This window comes from Neophocaena asiaeorientalis, unplaced genomic scaffold, assembly GCF_003031525.2.
Source record: "Neophocaena asiaeorientalis asiaeorientalis breed wild unplaced genomic scaffold, Neophocaena_asiaeorientalis_V1.1 scaffold505, whole genome shotgun sequence".
NCBI classification, from domain to species: Eukaryota; Metazoa; Chordata; class Mammalia; order Artiodactyla; family Phocoenidae; genus Neophocaena; species Neophocaena asiaeorientalis.
Genome location: NW_020174704.1, coordinates 3,194,317 through 3,216,317, shown reverse-complemented (window position 1 = coordinate 3,216,317; position 22,001 = coordinate 3,194,317). Strand labels below are relative to the sequence as shown.

General features: G+C 36.7%; 1 protein-coding gene across 1 annotated transcript in view; it reads right to left on the bottom strand.

Moving 5' to 3' along the window:
* Positions 1–2,053: 2,053 nt before the first annotated feature.
* MMS22L (MMS22 like, DNA repair protein) overlaps positions 2,054–22,001 on the bottom strand; it is a 134,789-nt gene continuing 114,841 nt past the window's right edge. The window contains exons 20-25 of the mRNA XM_024759348.1: positions 19,788–19,957; positions 17,359–17,570; positions 14,418–14,581; positions 5,959–6,055; positions 4,395–4,562; positions 2,054–3,918 (exon numbers count right to left, since the gene is read on the bottom strand). Coding sequence (XP_024615116.1) covers positions 3,825–3,918; positions 4,395–4,562; positions 5,959–6,055; positions 14,418–14,581; positions 17,359–17,570; positions 19,788–19,957 — 905 coding nt within the window. The 3' untranslated portion in view covers positions 2,054–3,824. The remainder of the gene's footprint in view (positions 3,919–4,394; positions 4,563–5,958; positions 6,056–14,417; positions 14,582–17,358; positions 17,571–19,787; positions 19,958–22,001) is intronic.

Sequence of the window (22,001 nt, the reverse complement as noted above, 5' to 3'; positions counted from 1 at the left end):
AATATTTTTAACCCTAGGAGGAGTAGGCAGGAGATCAGTTTTTGGAAAATGTAAGGTTTATGTAAAAAGTCTATCAGTCAAAAAGCAGTGGTTTAGTACAGAGAACACAGTTTTCGGTGAGGTTTCTATGATATCCATCTTTTATCTTTGAAACACAAGTGCTATGTTACTGTGTAGGATTAGGGAAGGTAGGTTTCCTAAAGGCTTTTCCCAACTGCAAAGGCTCATCAAATTTTTATATGATATATAATCCTAACAAAGGGGAAGTAAAAATAAAAACTGCCAAAGATTCTGTGAAAGTACATGGAAATGGGCTCATGTAATTGGTTAAGAACAAAGTAGGTTTAAAAATTTATGATGAAGCATGGAAGAAGATAAAAATAACAATGCATAATGAAAACACACACATAGTCTAACAACTCACAAATAATATTTTACTTACCCCCCAAAATAGAAAAGGTCAAATATGCTTAGTAAGAAAAGAAAATATGCTAGGGATAAGTAAAGATATAAAAAGTTTTAAACTTTGAAACTCTTCTAATACAAATGAACAAAATACTAAACGATTTTTGTGCAGAGACAATACTCCATGTTTTTTTCGTCCCCTATGGAAACCTAATTAAATGTTCAACTGAAATTTAAATCGTAACCAAATCTGTGTCTAATAAAGTCCTTTCATCACCCTGTTGTCTTTCAATCGTCTCTTCTACACTCCATCTGATATTTTAAATAAATTATTTGAGTGGAATAATTACATATCCAACATGTATATTTTCATTTTCTTCCTGTTTAAGTGTCTTAAGGTTAGGTTTCTATAGAAATGATGGTATTCTAATTGGCAAACTGAGTGAGGCCCACAGCGTAGAATGAACATGTCATTCAGAGAAAGCAGCTAAGACAGTCTACTTTCCTGCTTGAGGTAAGTTTGGAAACAGAAGGTATAGCGTCAGATGGCAGAAGTCTCCTGACTGAAGGGCTTGAATGTCAGCTTATTAACAATGGGAAGTAAATGGAGGTCCTTGAGCAGAAAAGAAGAAGAAAGAAGTATTTTAGGAACACTAATGTCAAAACTATGTGAAGAATAAATTTCAGGAGTCCAGAGATAAGAAGGAGATTATAGTACCCAATAGAAAAATGTTTGGATGCATGAAATGGCAAAAAGAAAAAAATCACAAGAGCTTATAAGGTGATCAAATGAAAAGTGGGGAGCAATGAATCCAAGAAATGTCATGGCTAAGTGACTTGGGAAAGTGGTGTATTCTCTGGGTAGAAAATGAAGGCATGAGCTAGACTGGAAACAAAGATGATAAGGGCAGCTTGACATGTTGCCTTGAGATTTCAGGAGAATCCAACTAGACAGGTTTAGAGAAAAATTAGGACTACAGATAGAAAAAAATTATAAGCTAGTTTTATCAGTTCACTACTACAAGAATGTTGAGACAGAGCAGGTGAAGGGCTAGATCTTACCAGTAGGGACAAGAAAGAAGAACGTGTATGTAGGAAGGAGCGATACTGCTGAGGAAGGGATGAGAAGATAAAATGCAATGTCACAGAGGCCCCAAAGACCAAGAAAAATGAGAACACATTCCAGATCTGACCAAAAGAGAATGGCCTACCTTACAATGGTAGAAGCAGCCGCCTCAGGGATTACAGGGTTTTTAGGGGAAAAGGAACATTAACGAAGCAAGTATAGGTACTCTTTAGTCTGGAAAGGGAAAAAGACAAGACTATAGTAATAATTTACGGGTCAGTGAAGATTCTTAAGAAATGGAACAGAGTCATACATTTTCTTTTTTTCTTCAATAAAACAGCTTCTTTAAAACTTTACTGATACATAAATTTAAAAATATATATATATACATACACAGGTATTGTTACAGACTTTTTCTTGTTACTGATTTTTTTATGTATAAACTTTAGTTATTCTTAGTATCTACAGCTATACACCCTAATGCATGATTCAGCAGCAGATTTTCTTAACCCTTAAAAAGTTTCATAAGCTAAGGAGCAAGATTCTCCAAGATATCTTTATCAATTTCCCTTGGGGGTGAAAAAATATATATATATATACACACACACACATAAACTCTTTAAAGGCATCCCATTAAATAGTTTAAATTTCAATTGCTACAACTTGCAAAATAATGCATCATTCATTTAATAAGTCACTATCATAATGAAAAGAAACTCATTGCTATGAAGTCTTAGTAACCTTAAAGAGGCTTTCATTCATCCCATTTATTGAATTAAAAACAGTTTATTTGGGGGAAAAATAAACCATTTATATGTCATGAAGTCCTTTAGACTTCACAGATTACAATTAGGAAAGGGTTATTATCTATAGTTTCCCGATTGCAATGCATTTCATTTTAAAAGATACTTCTTGAGTCAGAAAAGGGTTGAAATGTTTTCCTGAAGGAATAGTAGAACCATGATAAACACTAGATGCTCAAGAAAAAAAACTAAATTATTTCAAACTTAGCAAACATGACATGTAAGAAAACACTGAAAAGAAGTGGGATCTTCATCTAGGACATACCATTAGAGAAAGAGGAACAAAATTAGGAAGTGTTCTTCACCTTTGTGCATGAGATAGAGTGATCATGTCTGTACACCACCAACCAGAACATAGGTCAACAAATACTTTCACATACATTTAAATTATATGATTATAATTATAAATCAATTATCCCACTGATTCCTACCAGAACATTGTGAAATTTAAAAAAAGGTTATTATTCATTTTTCTCCACTAAGAAACAGGCTCAGAAAGGTTAAGAACTTGCTCAAGGTCACAAAGCAGAGCTGGGTTTGAGACCCAGGTGGGTTCCCAACACTAAGATTGGAGCACTTTTTACCAAATAATGCTCATTAGAAAAAGGAGTCAAGGACAAAAGTCCAACTGGTGGAATGAATCTGAATGAAACAAAGGGTTGAGAGATGAGCTGCTACAGGAAACTAAACTGGCTCCCTTCAAACATGTAAGATGCTAGCTTATAAAAGGCTCTAATTGAAGAGCAAGGAGATAAATCAGCTGACTTCTCAGACCTCTTCTGTTAATTTTGTAAACTTAAAAATTTCCAGAATATTATTTATTCTCTTTTCTTAAAGGCTTTTGTTTATCCTCCTCCTGATCTGTCTTTTAATGACAACTCCAAACGAAAGGATGAGTAGAGGAAAACATCTGGCAACTGCTGGAACCCAAGTATTGATATAAACACTGTTGGCCCAAGTTTAAAAAAAAATACATATTATCTGTATAATCATTTAGCCAGATTCAGTCTCATTCCTCATAGAGTTAAGGGTGCTTTGTAAGGATTTTATTAACTTGCCTCACGCATAGTATAAAAAAGGATAACAAATATACTGTTCTATCTCCTGACCACCCCTCCAAAAAAAAAACCCAGCATAGGGCAGCCAGGTAATTTGAAATAGTATCATAATAAAATATAACTTGTAAGAAAACAAAAACAAAACAGAAATAAATTACTCACAAGGCAGAAAGTCACATTACAGTAAAATGGCCATGGATCAACCAGTACAAACCTGCTTAGACATACACACATAACACTCCCAGTTAGGAAAAGTTTCTTTAGTTTCACTAAAACCTCTTCAAAATAGAATGCAGTTTTACCAAGTTCGAAAGCTCCTATAACATATTTAATTAACTTTTATTTCCTTATTTATATACTTTATACTTACAGGTATGAAAGGAAAAAAATCCTAGAAAGTATTTTTAACAGAACATTATACAATTAATTAAAAGTAGGAGTCAGAATGGTACAAAGTGACTTTAGATAGTTATAATTAATATTGAGGATGAATCACAAAATAGATTCAATATTATCATCTTGTAGTCTCTGTATCTCATCTTGTCCCACTTGTCCTAGGTGAGATAAAAGTTTGCTATAGGCTTCCCTATAAAGAAAAAAGAAAAGAAGACAGATATATATTTACTACATTTTCCATTATTTTTCATTTAAGTCTTTACAGACTGAGCCTGCTTGAATGTCTACTTGTCTATACACACCATACATGGTGTAATTAAAGTACTTTGACTCTTTAACATACTACTTTTGGACATATGAAATATAGTATGAGTAATGACCCTTCTAAAACAATCTCTTTAGGAAATACAGACTTACACCCACCCCTATGTTTCATTACTCTAAATAGTCCAGCATTATCTTCAGCTGGGTTGTAATCTATTAAAAAAAAAAAAAAAAGCCTTGATCTATTTCTGACCAAAACCCATATTATCTAGTTGAGTCACTAATCTTATTCACTGGAACACACTCCAAATTTTTATAAGTGGAAAATAGGCCATTTCTAGAAAATGAATCTAGATTTCATAATCATTGTCCGAAAGGATATAATCAAATTATCAAACATACCTTTGTGCAATATTTCTGCCAAGGCCCCATTTCCTCTCTGAACTCTTCAGAGATTGAGTAAGGGTAGAAATCAAGTGGATAACAACCTGTTGGTCCAATGCTGCTACTGTTTCTAAAATGCTGTAAATCTGATAATCATATCTCATACCATAATCCTCGATAAATTTCCTGAAAGTAAAACAAGTTACTTAGAATTACTTCTGGGGCAATTCCTTGGGCTGGTATCTGTATGGCAACAAGCTGTAACCTGAACACAAGAAAGATCATTTCATGTAAGATTACCATAAGGATTTAGATGCCATATGAACACTATTTAACACTTGAAAATAAAGAACAGAAATGGCTTCAGTATGAGCTATGAACAGAGTGGAGGCATTAGGAGAAAGGGAAAGGGAAGAGCTGGAATCCCAGGAGGAAGAATAAGGGGGAAAAAAATCTAATCTCAGGGACTTTTTTGCTATAGTGTGCATGATGAAATCTAGATGGTCAGGATGTAGAAGAGACTAAAACAGCAAAGAGTCCAGTTTCCTAGTTATTTTGTATATCTTTTAGTTATTGCTAACTCTAGATAAATCAAACAATATTTCTATGAGGAAAGCAAGTTATTTGAAATAATTTTTATATTCTTTAACCGATCAAGAGACTTTAGACCCACAGAAGACCTTTTATTAATAAGAATTATATATTTTAATCCTAAAATTTCCACTCTCTCCCTCCGAGAAAATAAAAGTCACCTAGCTCAATAAATTGTACTTAACAAACATGCAATCTTTGTTCATATAAAATCCTTCCTCCTCTTAGGGTTTTACAGTTTTCATAAATCCAGTATTTATTTCAAATTATCACAATTTAAATAAACTGTAAACAACTGACAAGTGCCAACTATGTGATGAGAAAGAAAACTGAGGAATCAAAAATCTAACACAGAATGAAGGAAATGGACCCAAACTATTTATCACGGTAGTGCTAGGGTAGAGATACATGAAATAAATGCGAACTAACTGGTAGAAACTGTGAGAAAGAAATACTTAAAAGTACTGCCCTAACAGAAAGCATAAGACTCTATAGGGTGCAAGGCAGGAAAATAAAAACAAAACAGAAAATGTTTCTCAAGTTGCAGTTATTCTTGTGAAGGAACAACAGATCTACAACGTCTATGCTTCACAATTACATACAGTGGAGCTTTCTGGGTCCACAGCATCTAAAGTGAGCAGGAAAACCAGTGACAGGCACTCTCACAGTGGATCCTGAGTAGCATGTTTAGCAGCTCCAAAGCCTGTACACCTGTCATCATGACTCACGTTTCCCACTTTTTCCTCTTAAACACATGCAAGAATCTTCCTTACTAAATTCTCAGGTAATTTTACGTCAGCTCACTTATCTTTCTCCTCGGTACTTTTATTTTTTAATAAAACAACATAGCAAAACCACTGCCAAAAATACAATTGAAACTACAAACAAGTAGTAACACATTATGTTTTGGATAATTAGTTATTTAAAAAACATGTTGGCTGTCAAATGGCTGGCAATAGTCTTCTTGCCAGTTGGCATATTTTCCAGTTACCTAAACACAGAAGTCAGCTGGGCGGCAGGTTCTCCTCCTGACCCCACTTGGCAGGCTTTGACCATGTATTGCAGGTTCTCGGTGGCCAGCCTTTTAACTAGGAGGAAAATTTACAGCATTACACATTTTGTCTGGTTTGACCATCTGGATCCTCATTTTTATGAGCACTCTAGATTTAGAAAAACATGTTGTTTTCTTAAAGTATCTACATGCTTTTTTGTTATTTTTCAAAGTGAAATAGTTACGAGCTTTTGTTTTGTTCTAAAGTCTCCCTATCTTCCATTTTAAGAAAATATAATACACTTAACAAGTCTATTTTTTACAACCCTGTAACTGAAAAAACACATGTGAAGATAAGTCTTTCTGTTAGAAAAGAGCCCATATTCAAAAACACTCCAGTATCCTAACCTTGCAAACACTGTTACATACTGATTAAAGATAACCTTTAATAATTCAGCTGATTTAGAGACAAGCAGGTTGATTTTTTTAATTCATAAGCATATTCCTCCCACTAACAAACATATAAGTAGAAAATTAGAAACTAAGTTTACCTTCACTTAAAATTAGCAATATATATATATATATATAAAATCAACTATTTGTGATGCTAATTTTGTTTTGAAAGAGAGCAAAGTTACAAAAAGAACATTTATGTTCTTTCAGTATTTAACCAAATCCTTTACAACTGTGCACTTGTACATAAAAACGGCAACAACAAAAGAAATCAACAAAGAATGTAGAAAATTCACCATGTTCCAAGTGCTAATACATTTTTGTTATGCTGTTTTTAGAACATTAAATATAAGTAGCTGGGGAAAAAAATTACTTTCTCTAAGAACAAGGAAAATTTAAGAAACTGTAATCCACTATGGCAAGAGTACAAAACATGTGATGCACATGAAGTTAAATTAATTAAAATGAAGTAGCAGATAATGTTTTCCATAGCATGACGATAGTGGATAAAGAAGATATAGCATACTTGTCTTTATTGAGCAAATAAGTTCTCATATTAGATGTAATCCTAAAGCCAATGTAACTGTTTCTTTTTAAAGATGTTTTCTTGAAAAAAACAAAAACAAAACCCACAAGCTCTTCTGTGGAAAAAGTACCAGAACATGAAGAAATAGCCTTCACAAAGTATTAACAGTAAGCATTGTTTTTAAAAATAACAGCTTTATTGAGGTATAATTCACACATAAAACCCAACTTTTTAAAGTGTACAACTCATTGATTTTTAGTATATTCATAAGAACTTTGAAGTTATCACCACTATCTAATTTCAGAACATTTTCATCACCTCCCCCCAAAACCTTACACCTATTAGCAATCTTTCCCCATTTTCTTCCTCCCCTAGTACCCGGAGACACTGATCTACTTTCTGTCTCTACGGATTGTCTATTCTGGGAATTTCATATAGATGGAATCATACAACAGGTGGTCTTATGTGACTGCCTTCTTTTCACTCAGCATAAGGTTTTGTTTTTTTTCACTTAAAAATTTTATTTATCTATTTATTTATTTTTGATTATACAATGCAGTGTTATCATCAACTATAGTTTCTAACCTATCCATTAGATTCTCAGACCTTATTCATCCTATAACTGGAAGTTCATACACTTTTTTTTAACATTTTTATTGGAATAAAATTGCTTTACAAATGGTATGTTGTTAGTTTCTGCTTTATAACAAAATGAATCAGTTATACATATACTTATGTTCCCATATCTCTTCCCTCTTGCATCTCCCTCCCTCCCACCCTCCCTATCCCACCCTTCTAGCTGGTCACAAAGCACTGAGCTGATCTCCCTGTGTTCTGTAACTGCTTCCCACTAGCTATCTATTTTACATTTGGTGGTGTATATATATCCATATACACACCACTCTCTCACTTTGTCCCAGCTTACCCTTCCCCCTCCCCATGTCCACAAGCCCATCCTCTAGTAGGTCTGCATCTTTATACCCGTCTTGCCCCTAGGTTCTTCACGACTATTTTTTTTTTTACATTCCATATATATGTGTTAGCATACGATATTTGCTGTCTTTTCTCCATTGTATATTCTTGCCTCCTTAATCAAACACAAGGTGACCATATGCATGTGGGTTGATCTCTGGGCTTCCCATCCTGTTCCATTGATCTATATTTCTGTTTTTGTGCCAGTACCAGACTGTCTTGATTACTGTAGCTTTATAGTATAGGCTGAAGTCAGGGAGCCTGATTCCTCCAGCTCCACTTTTCGTTCTCAAGATTGCTTTGGCTATTCGGGGTCTTTTGTGTTTCCATACAAATTATGAATTTTTTTGTTTTAGTTCTGTGAAAAATGCCAAGGGTAGTTTGATAGGGATTGCGTTGAATCTGTAGATTGGTTTGGGTAGTATAGTCATTTTCACAATGTTGATTTTTCCAATCCAAGAACATGGTATATCTCTGAATCTATTTGTGTCACCTTTAATTTCTTTCATCAGTGTCTTATAATTTTCTGCATACAGGTCTTTTGTCTCCTTAGGTAGGTTTATTCCTAGGTATTTTATTCTTTTTCTTGCAATGGTAAACGGGAGTGTTTTCTTGATTTCACTTTCAGTTTTTTCATCATTAGTGTATAGGAATGCAAGAGATTTCTGTGCATTAATTTTGTATCCTGCTACTTCACCAAATTCATTGTTTAGCGCTAGTAGTTTTCTGGTAGCATATTTAAGATTCTCTATGTACAGTATCATGTCATCTGCCAACAGTGACAGCTTTACGTCTTCTTTTCTGATTTGGATTCCTTTTATTTCTTTCTCTTCTCTGATTTTTGTGGCTAAACGTTCCAAAACTATGTTGAATAATAGTGGTGAGAGTGGGAAACACCTTGCCTTGTTTCTGATCTTAGTGGAAATGGCTTCAGTTTTTCACAATTGCGTACAATGTTGGCTGTGGGTTTGTCATCCATGGCCTTATTTTGTTGAGGTAAGTTCCTGCTATGCCTACTTTCTGGAGGGTTTTGATCATAAATGGGTGTTGAATTTTGTCAAAAGCTTTCTCTGCATCTATTGAGATGATCATACGGTTTTTCTCCTTCAGTTTGTTAATATGGTGTATCACATTGACTGATCTGCGTATACTGAAGAATCCTTGCATTCTGGGATAAACCCCACTTGATCGTGGTGTATGATCCTTTTAATGTGTCGTTGGATTCTGTTTGCTAGTATTTTGCTGAGGATTTTTGCATCTATGTTAATCAGTGATATTAGTCTGTAGTATTCTTTTTTTGTGACATCTTTGTCTGGTATTGGAATCAGGGTGATGGTGGTGGTCTCGTAGAATGAGTTTGGGAGTGTTCCCCCCTCTGCTATATTTTGGAAGAGTTTGAGAAGGAAAGCCGTTAGCTCTTCTCTAAATGTTTGATAGAATTCGCCTGGTGAAGCCATCTGGTCCTGGGCTTTTGTTTGTTGGAAGATTTTTCGTCACAGTTTCAATTTCAGTGCTTGTGATTGGTCTGTTCATATTTTCTATTTCTTCCTGGTTCAGTCTTGGAAGGTTATACCTTCTAAGAATTTGTCCATTTCTTCCAGGTTATCCACTTTATTGGCATATAGTTGCTTGTAGTAATCTCTCATGATCCTTTGTGTTCTGCAGTGTCAGTTGTTACTTCCCCTTTTTCATTTCTATTGATTTGATTCTTCTCGGTTTTTTCTTGATGAGTCTGGCTATGGGGTCTCCTTTTCGCAGGTTGCAGGTTCATAGTTCCCATTGTTTTTGGTGTCTGCCCCCAGTGGCTAAGGTTGGTTCAGTGGTTTTTGTAGGTTTCCTGGTGGAGGGGACTAGTGCCTCTGTTCTGGTGGATGAGGCTGGATCTTGTCTTTCTGGTGGGTAGGTCCACATCTGGGGTGTGTTTTCAGGTGCCTGTGACCTTATTATGATTTTAGGCAGCCTCTGTGCTAATAGGTGGGGTTGTGTTCCTGTCTTGCTAGTTGTTTGGCATAGGGTATCCAGCACTGTAGCTTGCTGGTCGTTGAGTGGAGCTGGGTGTTGGCGTCGAGATGGAGATATTTGGGAGATTTTCGCTGTTTGATGTTATGTGGAGCTAGGAGGTCTCTGGTGTACCAATGTCCTGAACTTGGCTCTCCTACCTAAGAAGCATAGCCCTGACACCTGGCTGGAGCACCAAAAGCTTATCATCCACACGGCTCAGAATAAAAGGGAGAAAAAAAGAAGGAAAGAAAGAAAAAGATAAAAAAAAAAGCTATTAAAATAAAAAATTATTAAAAAAATTTTTTTAAGTAATTAAAAAAAGAAAGAACAATCAAACCAAAAAAACAGATCCACTAATGATAATAAGCACTGAACACTATACTAAAAAAAAGAAAAAAAACGGACAGACAGAACCCTAGGATAAATGGTAAAAGCAAAGGTATACAGACAAAAATCACACACAGAAGCATACGCATACACACTCACAAAAAGAGAAGAAGGGAAAAAAAATATATATATCGTTGCTCCCAAAGTCCACCTCCTCAATTTGGGATGATCTGTTGTCTATTCAGGTATTCCACAGATGCAGGGTACATCAAGTTGACTGTGTAGATTTAATCTGCTGCTCCTGAGGCTGCTGGGAGAGGTTTCCCTTTCTCTTCTTTGTTCCCACAGCTCCTGGGGCTCAGCTTTGGATTTGGCCCCGCCTCTGCATGTAGGTCGCCTGAGGGCATCTGTTCTTCCCTTAGACAGGACGGGGTTAAAGGAGCAGGTGATTCGGGGGCTCTGGCTCACTCAGGCCAGGGGGAGGGAGGGGCATGGAGTGCGGGGCAAGCCTGCAGCGGCTGAGGCTGGCGTGACGTTGCAACAGCCTGAGGCGTGCCGTGTTTTCTCCCAGGGAAGTCGTCCCTGGATCACGGGACCTTGGCAGTGGCGGGCTACACAGCCTCCTGGGAGGGGAGGTGTGGAGAGTGACCTGTGCTTGCACACAGGCTTCTTGGTGGCTGCAGCAGCAGCCTTAGCATCTCAGGCCTGTATCTGGAGCTCCCTTAAATGGAGTTCTTAATCCCCTCTCCTCGTGCACCAGGAAACAAAGAGGGAAGAAACAGTCTCTTGCCTCTTTGGTAAGACTCCTCCAGACTCCTTCCCGGACTCCCTCCCGGCTGCCGTGGCACACTAGCCCCTTCAGGCTGTGTTCACGCAGCCAACCCCAGTCCTCTCCCTGGGATCTGACCTCCGAAGCCCGAGTCTCAGCTCCCAGCTCCTGCCCGCCCCGGCGGGTGAGCAGACAAGCCTCTCGGGCTGGTGAGTGCTGGTTGGCACCAATCCTCTGTGCGGGAATCTCTCCATTTTGCCCTCCACACTCCTGTTGCTGCGCTCTCCTCTGTGGCTCTGAAGCTTCCCCCTTCCGCCCACGAAGGGGCTTCCTAGTGTGTGGAAACCTTTCCTCCTTCACAGCTGCCTCCCACTGGTGCAGGTCCCGTGCCTATTCTTTTTTCTTTTGCCCTACCCAGGTACATGGGGACTTTCTTGCCTTTTGGGAGGTCTGAGGTCTTCTGCCAGTGTTCAGTAGGTGTTCTGTAGGAGTTGTTCCACATGTAGATGTATTTCTGATGTATTTGTTGGGAGGAAGGTGATCTCCACGTCTTACTCTTCCACCATCTTGAAGGAAGTTCATCCAGCATAATGTTTTAAGGTTTATCCATGTTATAGAATGTGTTAGTACTTCAATCCTTTTCATGGTTGAATAATATTCCACTGTATGGATTTACTTCTTCTTGCTTATCAATTCATTAGTTGATGGACATTTGGGTTGTTTCCATTTTGGGACTATTATGGATAACACTGCAATGAGCATTAGTGTACAGGGTTTCTAAAAAAATATCTGTCATCTTTATTTCTTTAATTGAACTGAGCATTTCTTAAAAAACTGGGTTATCTTTTTTTAGTGTTTTAAAAAAAATAACCATTTTATTGTCATATAATTTATATACTATACAGTTCACCCATTTAACATGCACAATTCAATGGTTTTTAATATAGTCACAGAATTGTGCAACCATCTGCCTTTACCTCCAATAAATCTATCATTGTCTCACCTATTGCCTTTCAACCACAAACTCCACTGTTTCTGACAGCATCCTCAAGCTTGAACTTTTTCACACTTTGTTGCAAGTCAGTTCCTTTGGGAGAGATTCAGAGTTCTCTATTCTATGGTTTTCTCCCACTCCCAGGCAAAACTCAGAGGTGTAGCTCTGGTGCTGGGGACAGGGACCATGGTGTCCACTACTTTCTGAGTGACATACCCACTTTAGGTGCTGAATGCTTCTGGAAGGAGGGGTATTAGCCGCAGGTCCTCTCGGCTTGGCATGGAATCTCCACTTCTAAACTGGAGCAAGGACAATCAGTGCCCCAGTATTCTCAGTGGTGCCATACTCAGTATAGTGTACCCATCCCACGAGTGGGGGCTGAATGGAAGAATGAAGGCCCCACTTCTCACCCACACTCCCCTGGAATACAGCCCTACCATCAGATAGCTAGGAGGCAGAATGAGAAACACTGATATCCTGCCTCTCACAGGAAGACAGCCCTCCTACTGGGAGCTGTGGGGAGACGGAACTCTAGTTATTTAATTTACCAGTCTAAAGCAAAGTTTCCATCTTACTGATCTAGGAGCAGAGAAGGGAGTAGTCTTGGTTCAAATATCAAGGACTTGCCGTTCCTACCAAGACTTCAGTATATTTTCTTAAATAATGTTTCTCCATTTGTTTTGTACCCTCAGTACCACTTCCAGAGAATTGAAATGCTCTCTTTTAAATAATTTTCACCAGTTTTTCTGGGGAGCAGGGCTGCAGAGCTCCTCATGTTGTCATGCTGGAAGTGGAACTCCTGAAGCTCTGATGTACAGGTATTTTGAGTGGACATATGTTTAAAATACTCTTGGACATGTATCTAGGAATGGAACTGCTGTGTCATTTAGTAACACTACTTTTCTATGATTTTACACACTGTCCTTCTAAACACTGAGACTACAAGGAGAGTCAGAATTTTCTCTGAGCCAATCACACAAACCTGTGTTTAACACTGTTTCTTCCACTTACAAAGACGGCCATGTGGAGACAGAGCATTCTGTATGCCTTCTATTTGGAATGTGCGATGCACCACTAGCTAGAGATGAGCAGCAAAATTCCCCTCCCAAACCCTGATCTCCTTCATGATAAATAATACTCTCAATGAAACAAGGGGCTTGTTAAAATGCTATACTGTCTGCTCTGTCTCAGATTTTGTACTGTATAATACAACAGGTGTTCACTGAAATTAGAAGTATGCAAACGTTTTCAAAGACGGTAAAATTTCTAAAGAAGAGTCTGGGGTCTATCTCTGGATATTCTTCACTGAAGAGGTGTTATTATCAAGTAAGGGTATTTTATATTAACATAATACAACATTTTTCACTAAAGCAAGCTTGGAAGCAGAGATGAACATTTTCAACATCAAAATAACATGGATTAAAACAAAATATGCATCAATTTTTGAGATAAAACAACATTTCAAAGAGCTGTTTGAGCTTTCAGCTACCACTTTTCTGCCCTCATATTCTTTAGGATATACACTGTACTCACTTCTCACACTAGTTAGAAGTACTTAGGTAGAAGCATGTGAGAAGCCTGCCCCAAACAATCACATTATAATGACAAATACACAAACATACACGCACCCCATCCTATTTATACTAAAAACCCCTTCAGGGGCTTCCTTGGTGGTGCAGTGGTTGGGACTCCGCCTGCTGATGCAGGGGACATGGGTTCGTGCCCCGGTCCGGGAAGATCCCACATGCCGCGGAGCGGCTAGGCCCGTGAGCCATGGCCGCTGAGCCTGCGTGTCCGGAGCCCGTGCTCCGCAACGGGAGAGGCCACAGCAGTGAGAGGTCCGCGTACAGCAAAAACAACAAAACAAACAAACAAACAAACAAAAAAAACCCTTCAGGATAGAACTATAGTCACTATTCTGCATATTCCCAATAAGCTTATTAAAGCATGCTACTCACAGGGAGGACTAAATACGTAATATTTTAAAGCAATCGCTGGCAGTAAGGCTGATGAGACTGAAAACGAAAGGATCAGTGATCTGATCTCTTTGCCCAGAGATAAGCTTACATATTCTAGCAGAAACCTGAATAGGAGAAAGTATGCTGACCCTTCACCACTTGATATTTAATAAGTTGCATTTAATACTGGAGTCTGATTGAACGAAAATTAAATAAACTTAAAACTATTTGTCTGGGAGAAAAAAAACAACAACTAGACTGAAACATGTCAGTTTTTAATCATTTTATCATGCCCAACCTCAGCTATTGGCTGGAGTTTGTTCTTTAGCCATGATATAATCAAACTGATATAAAATAACCATATATTTTTGTAAATGTTGATTTAACTGATAGGAAAGAATACACTCTTAATTTGTGAACATAAAAGTATAACAAACACAAACTCGTAAACGAACTAACCTTGAGGTTCACTGACCAACACCAAGCATTTTAATACTCCTGGGAGGAGCAGTTCAACCTCGGAAACGTCAATGTTAGTTTCCTTAACAAGTTGGAGGATGAAGGCCAGAATGGATGCTAAGCGAGGAGGGAGCAAGGATCCTTTAAACTCAAAGTAGGATTTCCTGAAAAGAAGCATAATTTTATTTTTCCTTCTCTTTAAAGTTTTAATAGAGCAGAATCAAATGTCATACACTTTAAAGATACTGGTCTATTTTAGCTCCCAAATTAGTAAAACACAATTTTTAAAATGTATATTTTACCATGTTTTCTTCAAACCTAAGATTTTTGACGCAATGACTGCATATCCTTTTGGCGTGCTATAACGGCCAAAGCAGAATACAGATACAAACAAAATATAAAGCAACCTGGTCTTAAAATATACTTAATCAAAATCTAATAAAAATCTAACTTTGTAATATAAGCTTGATCTCTATCAGCTCCTCAATGATGCAACATTTTCTCTAACGTCAAATTTGCGTAAAGATTCTCTCCTCATATTTATTTATTTAGGGATTTGAAAGGGGGTCTTATTTTTCCAAATAAATAAGAGGACTATACTAGAAATCATCTTCCCATTCCAGCCTACCTCCTTCCTTCCCTTATGAAGTAAAAGAATCAGAGAGGTAATTTAGAATATAATATCTTCTCTTAAAGCAGGACAATTTTTAGCATTCGGACTCAACAGAGGTCATAAAGATAATTTATCTGATTCATTTTTGTATCTCTACCTCTTAGAACAGGTCTCAGCTCATAACAGGTGTTCAGTGTACTTTTTTTAAGTGAATAAATGAAAGTGAAAATTGTTCAGTTTCTAAAAAGTCAAGACAATATGAATAAGTGTCAGATATAGCTAAATCTAAGCTAGATATCTAAATATACTTGCAAAGCAATAATAATTTGCCAAAATGGGGCATAGAAATCACTAAAGATTATAAATTCCTTAAGGGCAGAACTATGCCTTCATCATTTCTACTCTATACAATGACTTCCAACAAACATTACATATTACAAAATTCATTCACTCTTTGAGCGGCAAGCGCTTTTTATCTGTTTTGTTTAATAATGAATTCCCAATGCCTAGAAAAAACATTTATTTAGTACATGGTGTGCCAGGTACAAGTCTAAGAACAAGAGTGTAAAATATGGTTTCTGAAAGCATGGGGTTCACTGTTCAGTGGAAAAGTTAGATTAAAAAAAAAAAAAGGACAATTAAAATACAGTGTGACAGGTGCTTTGAAAGATAATCCCAGAATTCTTAGGAATTCAGTAGAAGAGGCCCTAAGATGGGGAACTCCAGGAGTAGAAAAGCTTGGAATAGAGGAAGTCATAGGAGGCAATCTCTATTTCTTTCCTGAATGTTTAAAAAGACAGAAAAAGGAATTGTTATGTGTTTAGGTATTCAACTAGAAATCATAAGAAAAACATTTTTTACTGTATACAAAGTAAATAGGAAAGTCAAGGAAAGCAGCCAAGATCCTAAACACTGGGCTTTAACGACTTTAAGACCTTAAGGATTCGATTTCACTTCAGCACTTGTCGTTTGGTTTGTACTAAAATTACCTATGCAATGTCTCAAACACAGTGGTAGCGTACTGTAATCTTGTTGGAAATTCAGACACAAGTTAGGCAAAAATATCATGATTCTGTGAATTGAATCATCAAGAGCACGTGACTCCAGAAGAAGGAAAGAAGCATCATGGTACACTGAGATATTAGGTGTAGGTCTCATAAAGTCTAGGTCGTATTTAGCCCAGAGGGATGGCATTTTAATGGAGAAAATGGTATGAACAAAGCTGTGAGGTAGGGAGATGTAAAGCATTTTGGGGGGTGATAATTAAACCCATCTCATTAGGGCTTGTAACAATATATGATGCCATATGTATTACATTTGGAAAAGTTAAGTGACAGATCACGGAGAGCTAAGGAGTATGGAGTTTATTCCACAAGTCAAAAAGGAGTGAATAAAGGTTTGAAGGCAGGGAACTGTCATACTGGAACAATACTTTAGGAAAAGTAATCTGGGGGAATTGTTTAGGTGGGACTGGAAGAAAAGACAAGAGATAAGTGAAAGTAGTTAGGACACTGGCAATAGTCCAGGTATAATGTGATAAGAGAAAAGATGTGAAAAGGGAAGGAAACAATCATTTGCCAAATGCTGGAAAAGGGGAGGGAACAAAGAATGTAAAGCTTTCAAACCCGAGTAACAGAACACTAGCAACACACAGAAAAGGTCGGAAGGCAGAACAGATCTTAGACATGGGATTCTGTCATGTGAGGTGATGGATAACATCAGGACATTAAAGCTACCAGATCATTAAAAACACAGGAAAGAAAACCAGACAAGAATAATCTATATCACCACAGCATCTTAAAGTTTAAAAACTAATTTCGTGTGAAGCTAAATACCTCATGAAGACAAAAAAAAGATAACTTCTACTGTTATAGATAATTGGAGTTTAGTAGAAAACCTAAGAAGTTTCATTGATTCATCTGCCTAATAATAAACTGAGTTATTAAGACAGAGTAGACTAACAAAAATAGGACTTCATATTGCTTCCTTTTTATATTAGCATTTATCTTTTCACTTAACCATCTTTTATTAAATACAATTACTTCATTTTGTACAGTACAAAATACAATTAGTGTTTATCTGATGAAAATATATATATACCTTTGGGACATATATAAGAAAAATAATAGCTACATAGAGAAGACAAGCAATATAAAGAGCACTGTCTTAGGCTGACAAGTCATTCTGGTAAATTCTTAGATAATGCTTCTCAAAAAAGTTTCTAAACTCAGTATCCTAAGGATTGCCAATACTTTTGAGATGCTTTGTTATTTTTTTATAGAGAATAAAAAATTGTAAATACCACCTATTTTTAATATTTAGATGTACCTTATGACTTGTACAATGCATTTCTTTAGAGATGACATCGGTGGAACAGTGGCTGAGTTTCTCAATGCCAACAAAACAGGATGTTGTCCAAGACCTAAAACATGTGGTGAAGCTGGAAGAAACCGCCCGATATACTGCTCAATAACATTCCCTAGTAACTGAGTCAAATAGGCATTTGGATTTTGAGACTGACAACACACGATACACATGCCCTACAGGAGAAAAAAAAGAGAGAAATACTGAAAGGTAAAGTTAAAAAAAAAGATTTAGGAAGTTACTAATTTTGTTCCAAGCATTTATATCAGAATTTGTAACTTACCACAATCAACAAGAACAACTTCCATCATCAACAGGTAATGTTTGTATGAAGCTCAGGGAGCAGCTGACCTTGGGTAACACCTATGCAGTGGTACTTAACCAAGCATACATGTATTGGGGGCACACCCAGAGGAGGCAGGGGAGAAGAGTAGGAAGACAGATGAAGCTTCCTTCTGCCTCTCATCTTTAGAAAATTTCACCACCACACTCATCAGCTACATATATATGTATTACAAAATTATAAAATACATTTCAGTCTATTTTTAAACTTATGGTACTGGTCATTTTGTCTGACTAAGACTATAAAATTTATGCTAAAAATTTTCAATGTTAAGAAACGTGATAAATTTTAAAAAAATAACAAAAGGAGAGAAATGCAGAAGATTAAGACTCAGAATAATGACAATTTATTTTGAGGTTTTTATATGTCAGGCACTGTGCCACATGCTTTATATTCATTATTCCATTTAAATTTTTCAAAAAACAGCCCCACTGACTTAGTGTTATTTTATCTCTGATTTTACAGCTGGAGAAATTGAGGTTTAGAGAAGTTAAGAGTTTGATCAAGGTCATACGGAACTCACAATGTCTTGTTATATGTCTGCTGATTTAATCCCTTCTATTTATATAGAAGTTAATGAGATACTTCCATATGGACTGCAGTATTTGATACTTACAAACAAACCAACACCCTGAGAAATAAAATTCTTTCCTGTTAATATTACTAAATATTGCATTTTACTAAATAATCACCAACAGAGCAACAAATTATGCTCTAAAAGTTCATTTATAATTTGGTACTTTGTGATTCACAATGTGGTTTTTCCAGAGAAATAATCAGAAATGACTGTCATGTCTCCATTTTAACTATAAATGGTATTTACCCAATAGGAGATTTTGAAAGTTTATTTCTAATGAAAAATAGCACAGAGCTGTTAAAAACGTAAGCACTTGAATAACAACTGAAAAAAAAAAAACAAAAAAACAATGGACTCCCCCACCCCTACAGAAGACAGATGAAGAAGAGGGAAAGCTCTGTTTGAGGAAAAGCATGTTATATCAGAAGAAGATAAAGTAATAAATGGATACTTTTAAAAAATTCTAAAGAGAAGAGCTTATACCTTTAAGAAATCAAAGATATAGCTCCAAGTCAGTTCTGCCAAATGGATAACTTACCAAAATTTTCAACTTAGGAAGTTTATAAGAATTCTTATTAAGTGGACTGTTTTGGTTTCAGAGGGCCGCATGGAGCAAGCACTCCACACTGCGATTGACATAAGCAGCCACCATGGAATCTAGGAAGTGTTCTATTTCTGTTACTCTACAACACACACTCAGCAACTTTGTGACTGGAGATCCTAAATGTTTCTAAAATCTGCTGTGCACCTGTATACCCACTGCCTTAGTTCAAAACCTTCAGATAATGAACTACTCACTACCTTCCAAGTCTCCAATCTAACCTCCACAACAACCTAAACGTTGACCAGAATCACCTTTCTAAAAATGTAAATATGGTATGTCACTCCCACTTTTTTGCCCCAAATCCATCAACAGTCTCCATGTATTACAAGAACAAGTCCAAACTTCTTACTATGCCACACAAAACCCTTCACTATGTGGCCCCTCCTGTATGAGCCTCCAGCCACACCAGAATTATTTGCTTTTTCCCCATGTGTCATGTTTTCTTATAGCTTATGCCCTCTACATGGTGCTCCCTCTGACAGGTACAGTCCTTCAACTCCTACCCACTCTGCTCTTTAACACCTAATATCCTTTACTACAGCTATCTTCTCTTGCATCTCCTCATCCCAGTCTGGCTGACGGATAGCTGAGGCCTCTAAGGAAAATACTGAGCACACTGCTGGGCGTGTCTCTGCTGGTTGGTCTCTTCTCTCAACTTTAAGTTTCTTGAGGGTGGAGTTTTTGCCTCTTCCATCTTTGTATTCAGAGCCCAAACCAAAAGGAATTTTAAACCTGTTCAATGGAAGTGCAACATCACACATGTACATTAGGATTACAATGTATGGTTTTGATATCTGCAATTAGTAAACTGTTTTAAGGCAGGTGTCAGTTTTTTTTTTTTAACTTTTAAGTAGGCACACTTACTATACCTGGAGATACAAAGGAAGACTCTTCTGAATTGCAGTCAACATAGGTGCAGGCAGCTCCTTCTCTTGCTGTAATACTGTATGTGGCAGCAGTAAACAGTCTATGATCCGGAATAGTAATTTTTGGGCTTTAGAGGTTGCAAAGATCTGTGCCCATGATTTCACAAGAGTTCCTAACACAGAAGAGCAGTAAGAAATTATGGTTATCTTCTAACCAGAAAATTTTGTCATTCCACTGAACAAAAGTATATTTATAACACGTAGGACCAAGTTAAAGTTGGCAATAGGAAGAAACATGTATTAAGAGTCAAAAGACTTACGCCAAGTATTTCACTAAAGAGACAACTCTCTGAGTTCTGGGCCAAGAAAAACATACATTTCCTGAGCAACTGGCATTTAATACATACACAAAATGTGTGGTTATACATTATGTGAATATATAGATTGAATGTTGCAATTAACCAGATCTCTCTTTTTGCTTTGGTTGCTAGGAAACTCAGAGGCAAATTTATAGTTTATATTCACTTTTCCCTGGGTTTCATCATACTACTCTCCATTTTATTGATACCCTTATTTCTTCATATTTTACATTAAATTTACAGGCTGTCTCAACCCAGTTTGCAACAAGAAGAGGTATAACTAAATTTAATTGTTAAAGCAGGAAAAATGATTAGCTGTAACATCTTGAAGCTATCACTTAACCTCCTGGAACTTCAGTTTTTATAAGTTTCAGTTATTTAACATGAGCAAAAAATGAATTTAAATTTTGATTCAGAAGAAGAGAAACAGGGCTTCCCTGGTGGCGCAGTGGTTGAGAGTCCGCCTGCCGATGTAGGGGACATGGGTTCGTGCCCCGGTCCAGGAAGATCCCACATGCCGCAGAGCGGCTTGGCCCGTGAGCCATGGCCGCTGAGCCTACACGTCCGGAGCCTGTGCTCCGCAACGGGAGAGGCCACAACAGTGAGAGGCCCGCATACCGCAAAAAAAAAAAAAAAGAAGAGAAACAGACTTCTTTACTACATGAAATATATTATGGTTGCTTTGATGATGGGAGTCTGTCAATTGCTACATTTAATGATAGTAAAACTTATCAAATGAGCACCTTTTGTTTAATAAAGTAATTAAGAGCGGATATATACTTTCCTTTAGAGTATATTACTGCAATTGAGGTCTCCTTTACTGAAAAATATGAATTTAAAAGGAGAACATTAAGTACTTGTCCAAACAGCAATGGTACATGTGCTGCATAAACTATATTTTATTATATTTTATATTTTATTCCATCTTAGAAAAGCAAAAAAGATGATAAAATTCAAAGTCACTTCCATAAAACAAAAAGTTTAAAATTCAAGCTCTGAAGGAAAACAAAAATATGCTTATAGAAGGATATACAGATGTTTTAAAAAAAAAAGAACCAAACTAATAATCACTTCTAAGAACAACAAGCAGCAACATTAATCTTCTGTTGTAAAAGGAAATACAATAATCAATCATAAAGAAACACAATGCTCACTTAGCAATATTTTAAATAATGCTGGCTTCTCATTCTTTCAGTGAGTGAGAAATTTGAGAATGACAGCAATGTAAGAAAAGCTCACATTCTAAGCAACATTAGTACACCAGTAAGACGAACTGCCATCACCACCAACATTTGAAATGATTCGTATCACTCTTAAGAGTCACACAGGTATTAACTTATAACGGAGCAAGGAACTTCCAACCCAAAACGCATCATCTACCCTTGTATTTTATCTTGTGCGATGGTTAAAACACTTGGCTGAAGACCTTAAGTTTTATGAGTTCAGAGAAAGTAGAGACGACACATTTGTTTTACTGCAATATCAAGCCCCTACTTTGAAAGTTTCAGCAAAAAACGTTCGGGTGTGCAGGAAATTAATAATGCAAAGAAAAAGAAAATTTTTAAGTAAAAAAACTTTGAGAAAGGTTTAAATACACAGAGTGGCTTTGTAAGAAACCTAGTATTTTTCCTGGCTATAAACTATGACTTATTTACTGATAAAGCTGAAAATATAGAAAACTTGTGGGGAACAACTCCCACAATTCAAAGAGAGCCACACTAGCTTTTTTATTTTTATTTTTTTAACATCTTTATTGGAGTATAATTGCTTTACAATGGTGTGTTAGTTTCTGCTTTATAACAAAGTGAATCAGTTATACATATACATATGTTCCCATATCTCTTCCCTCTTGCGTCTC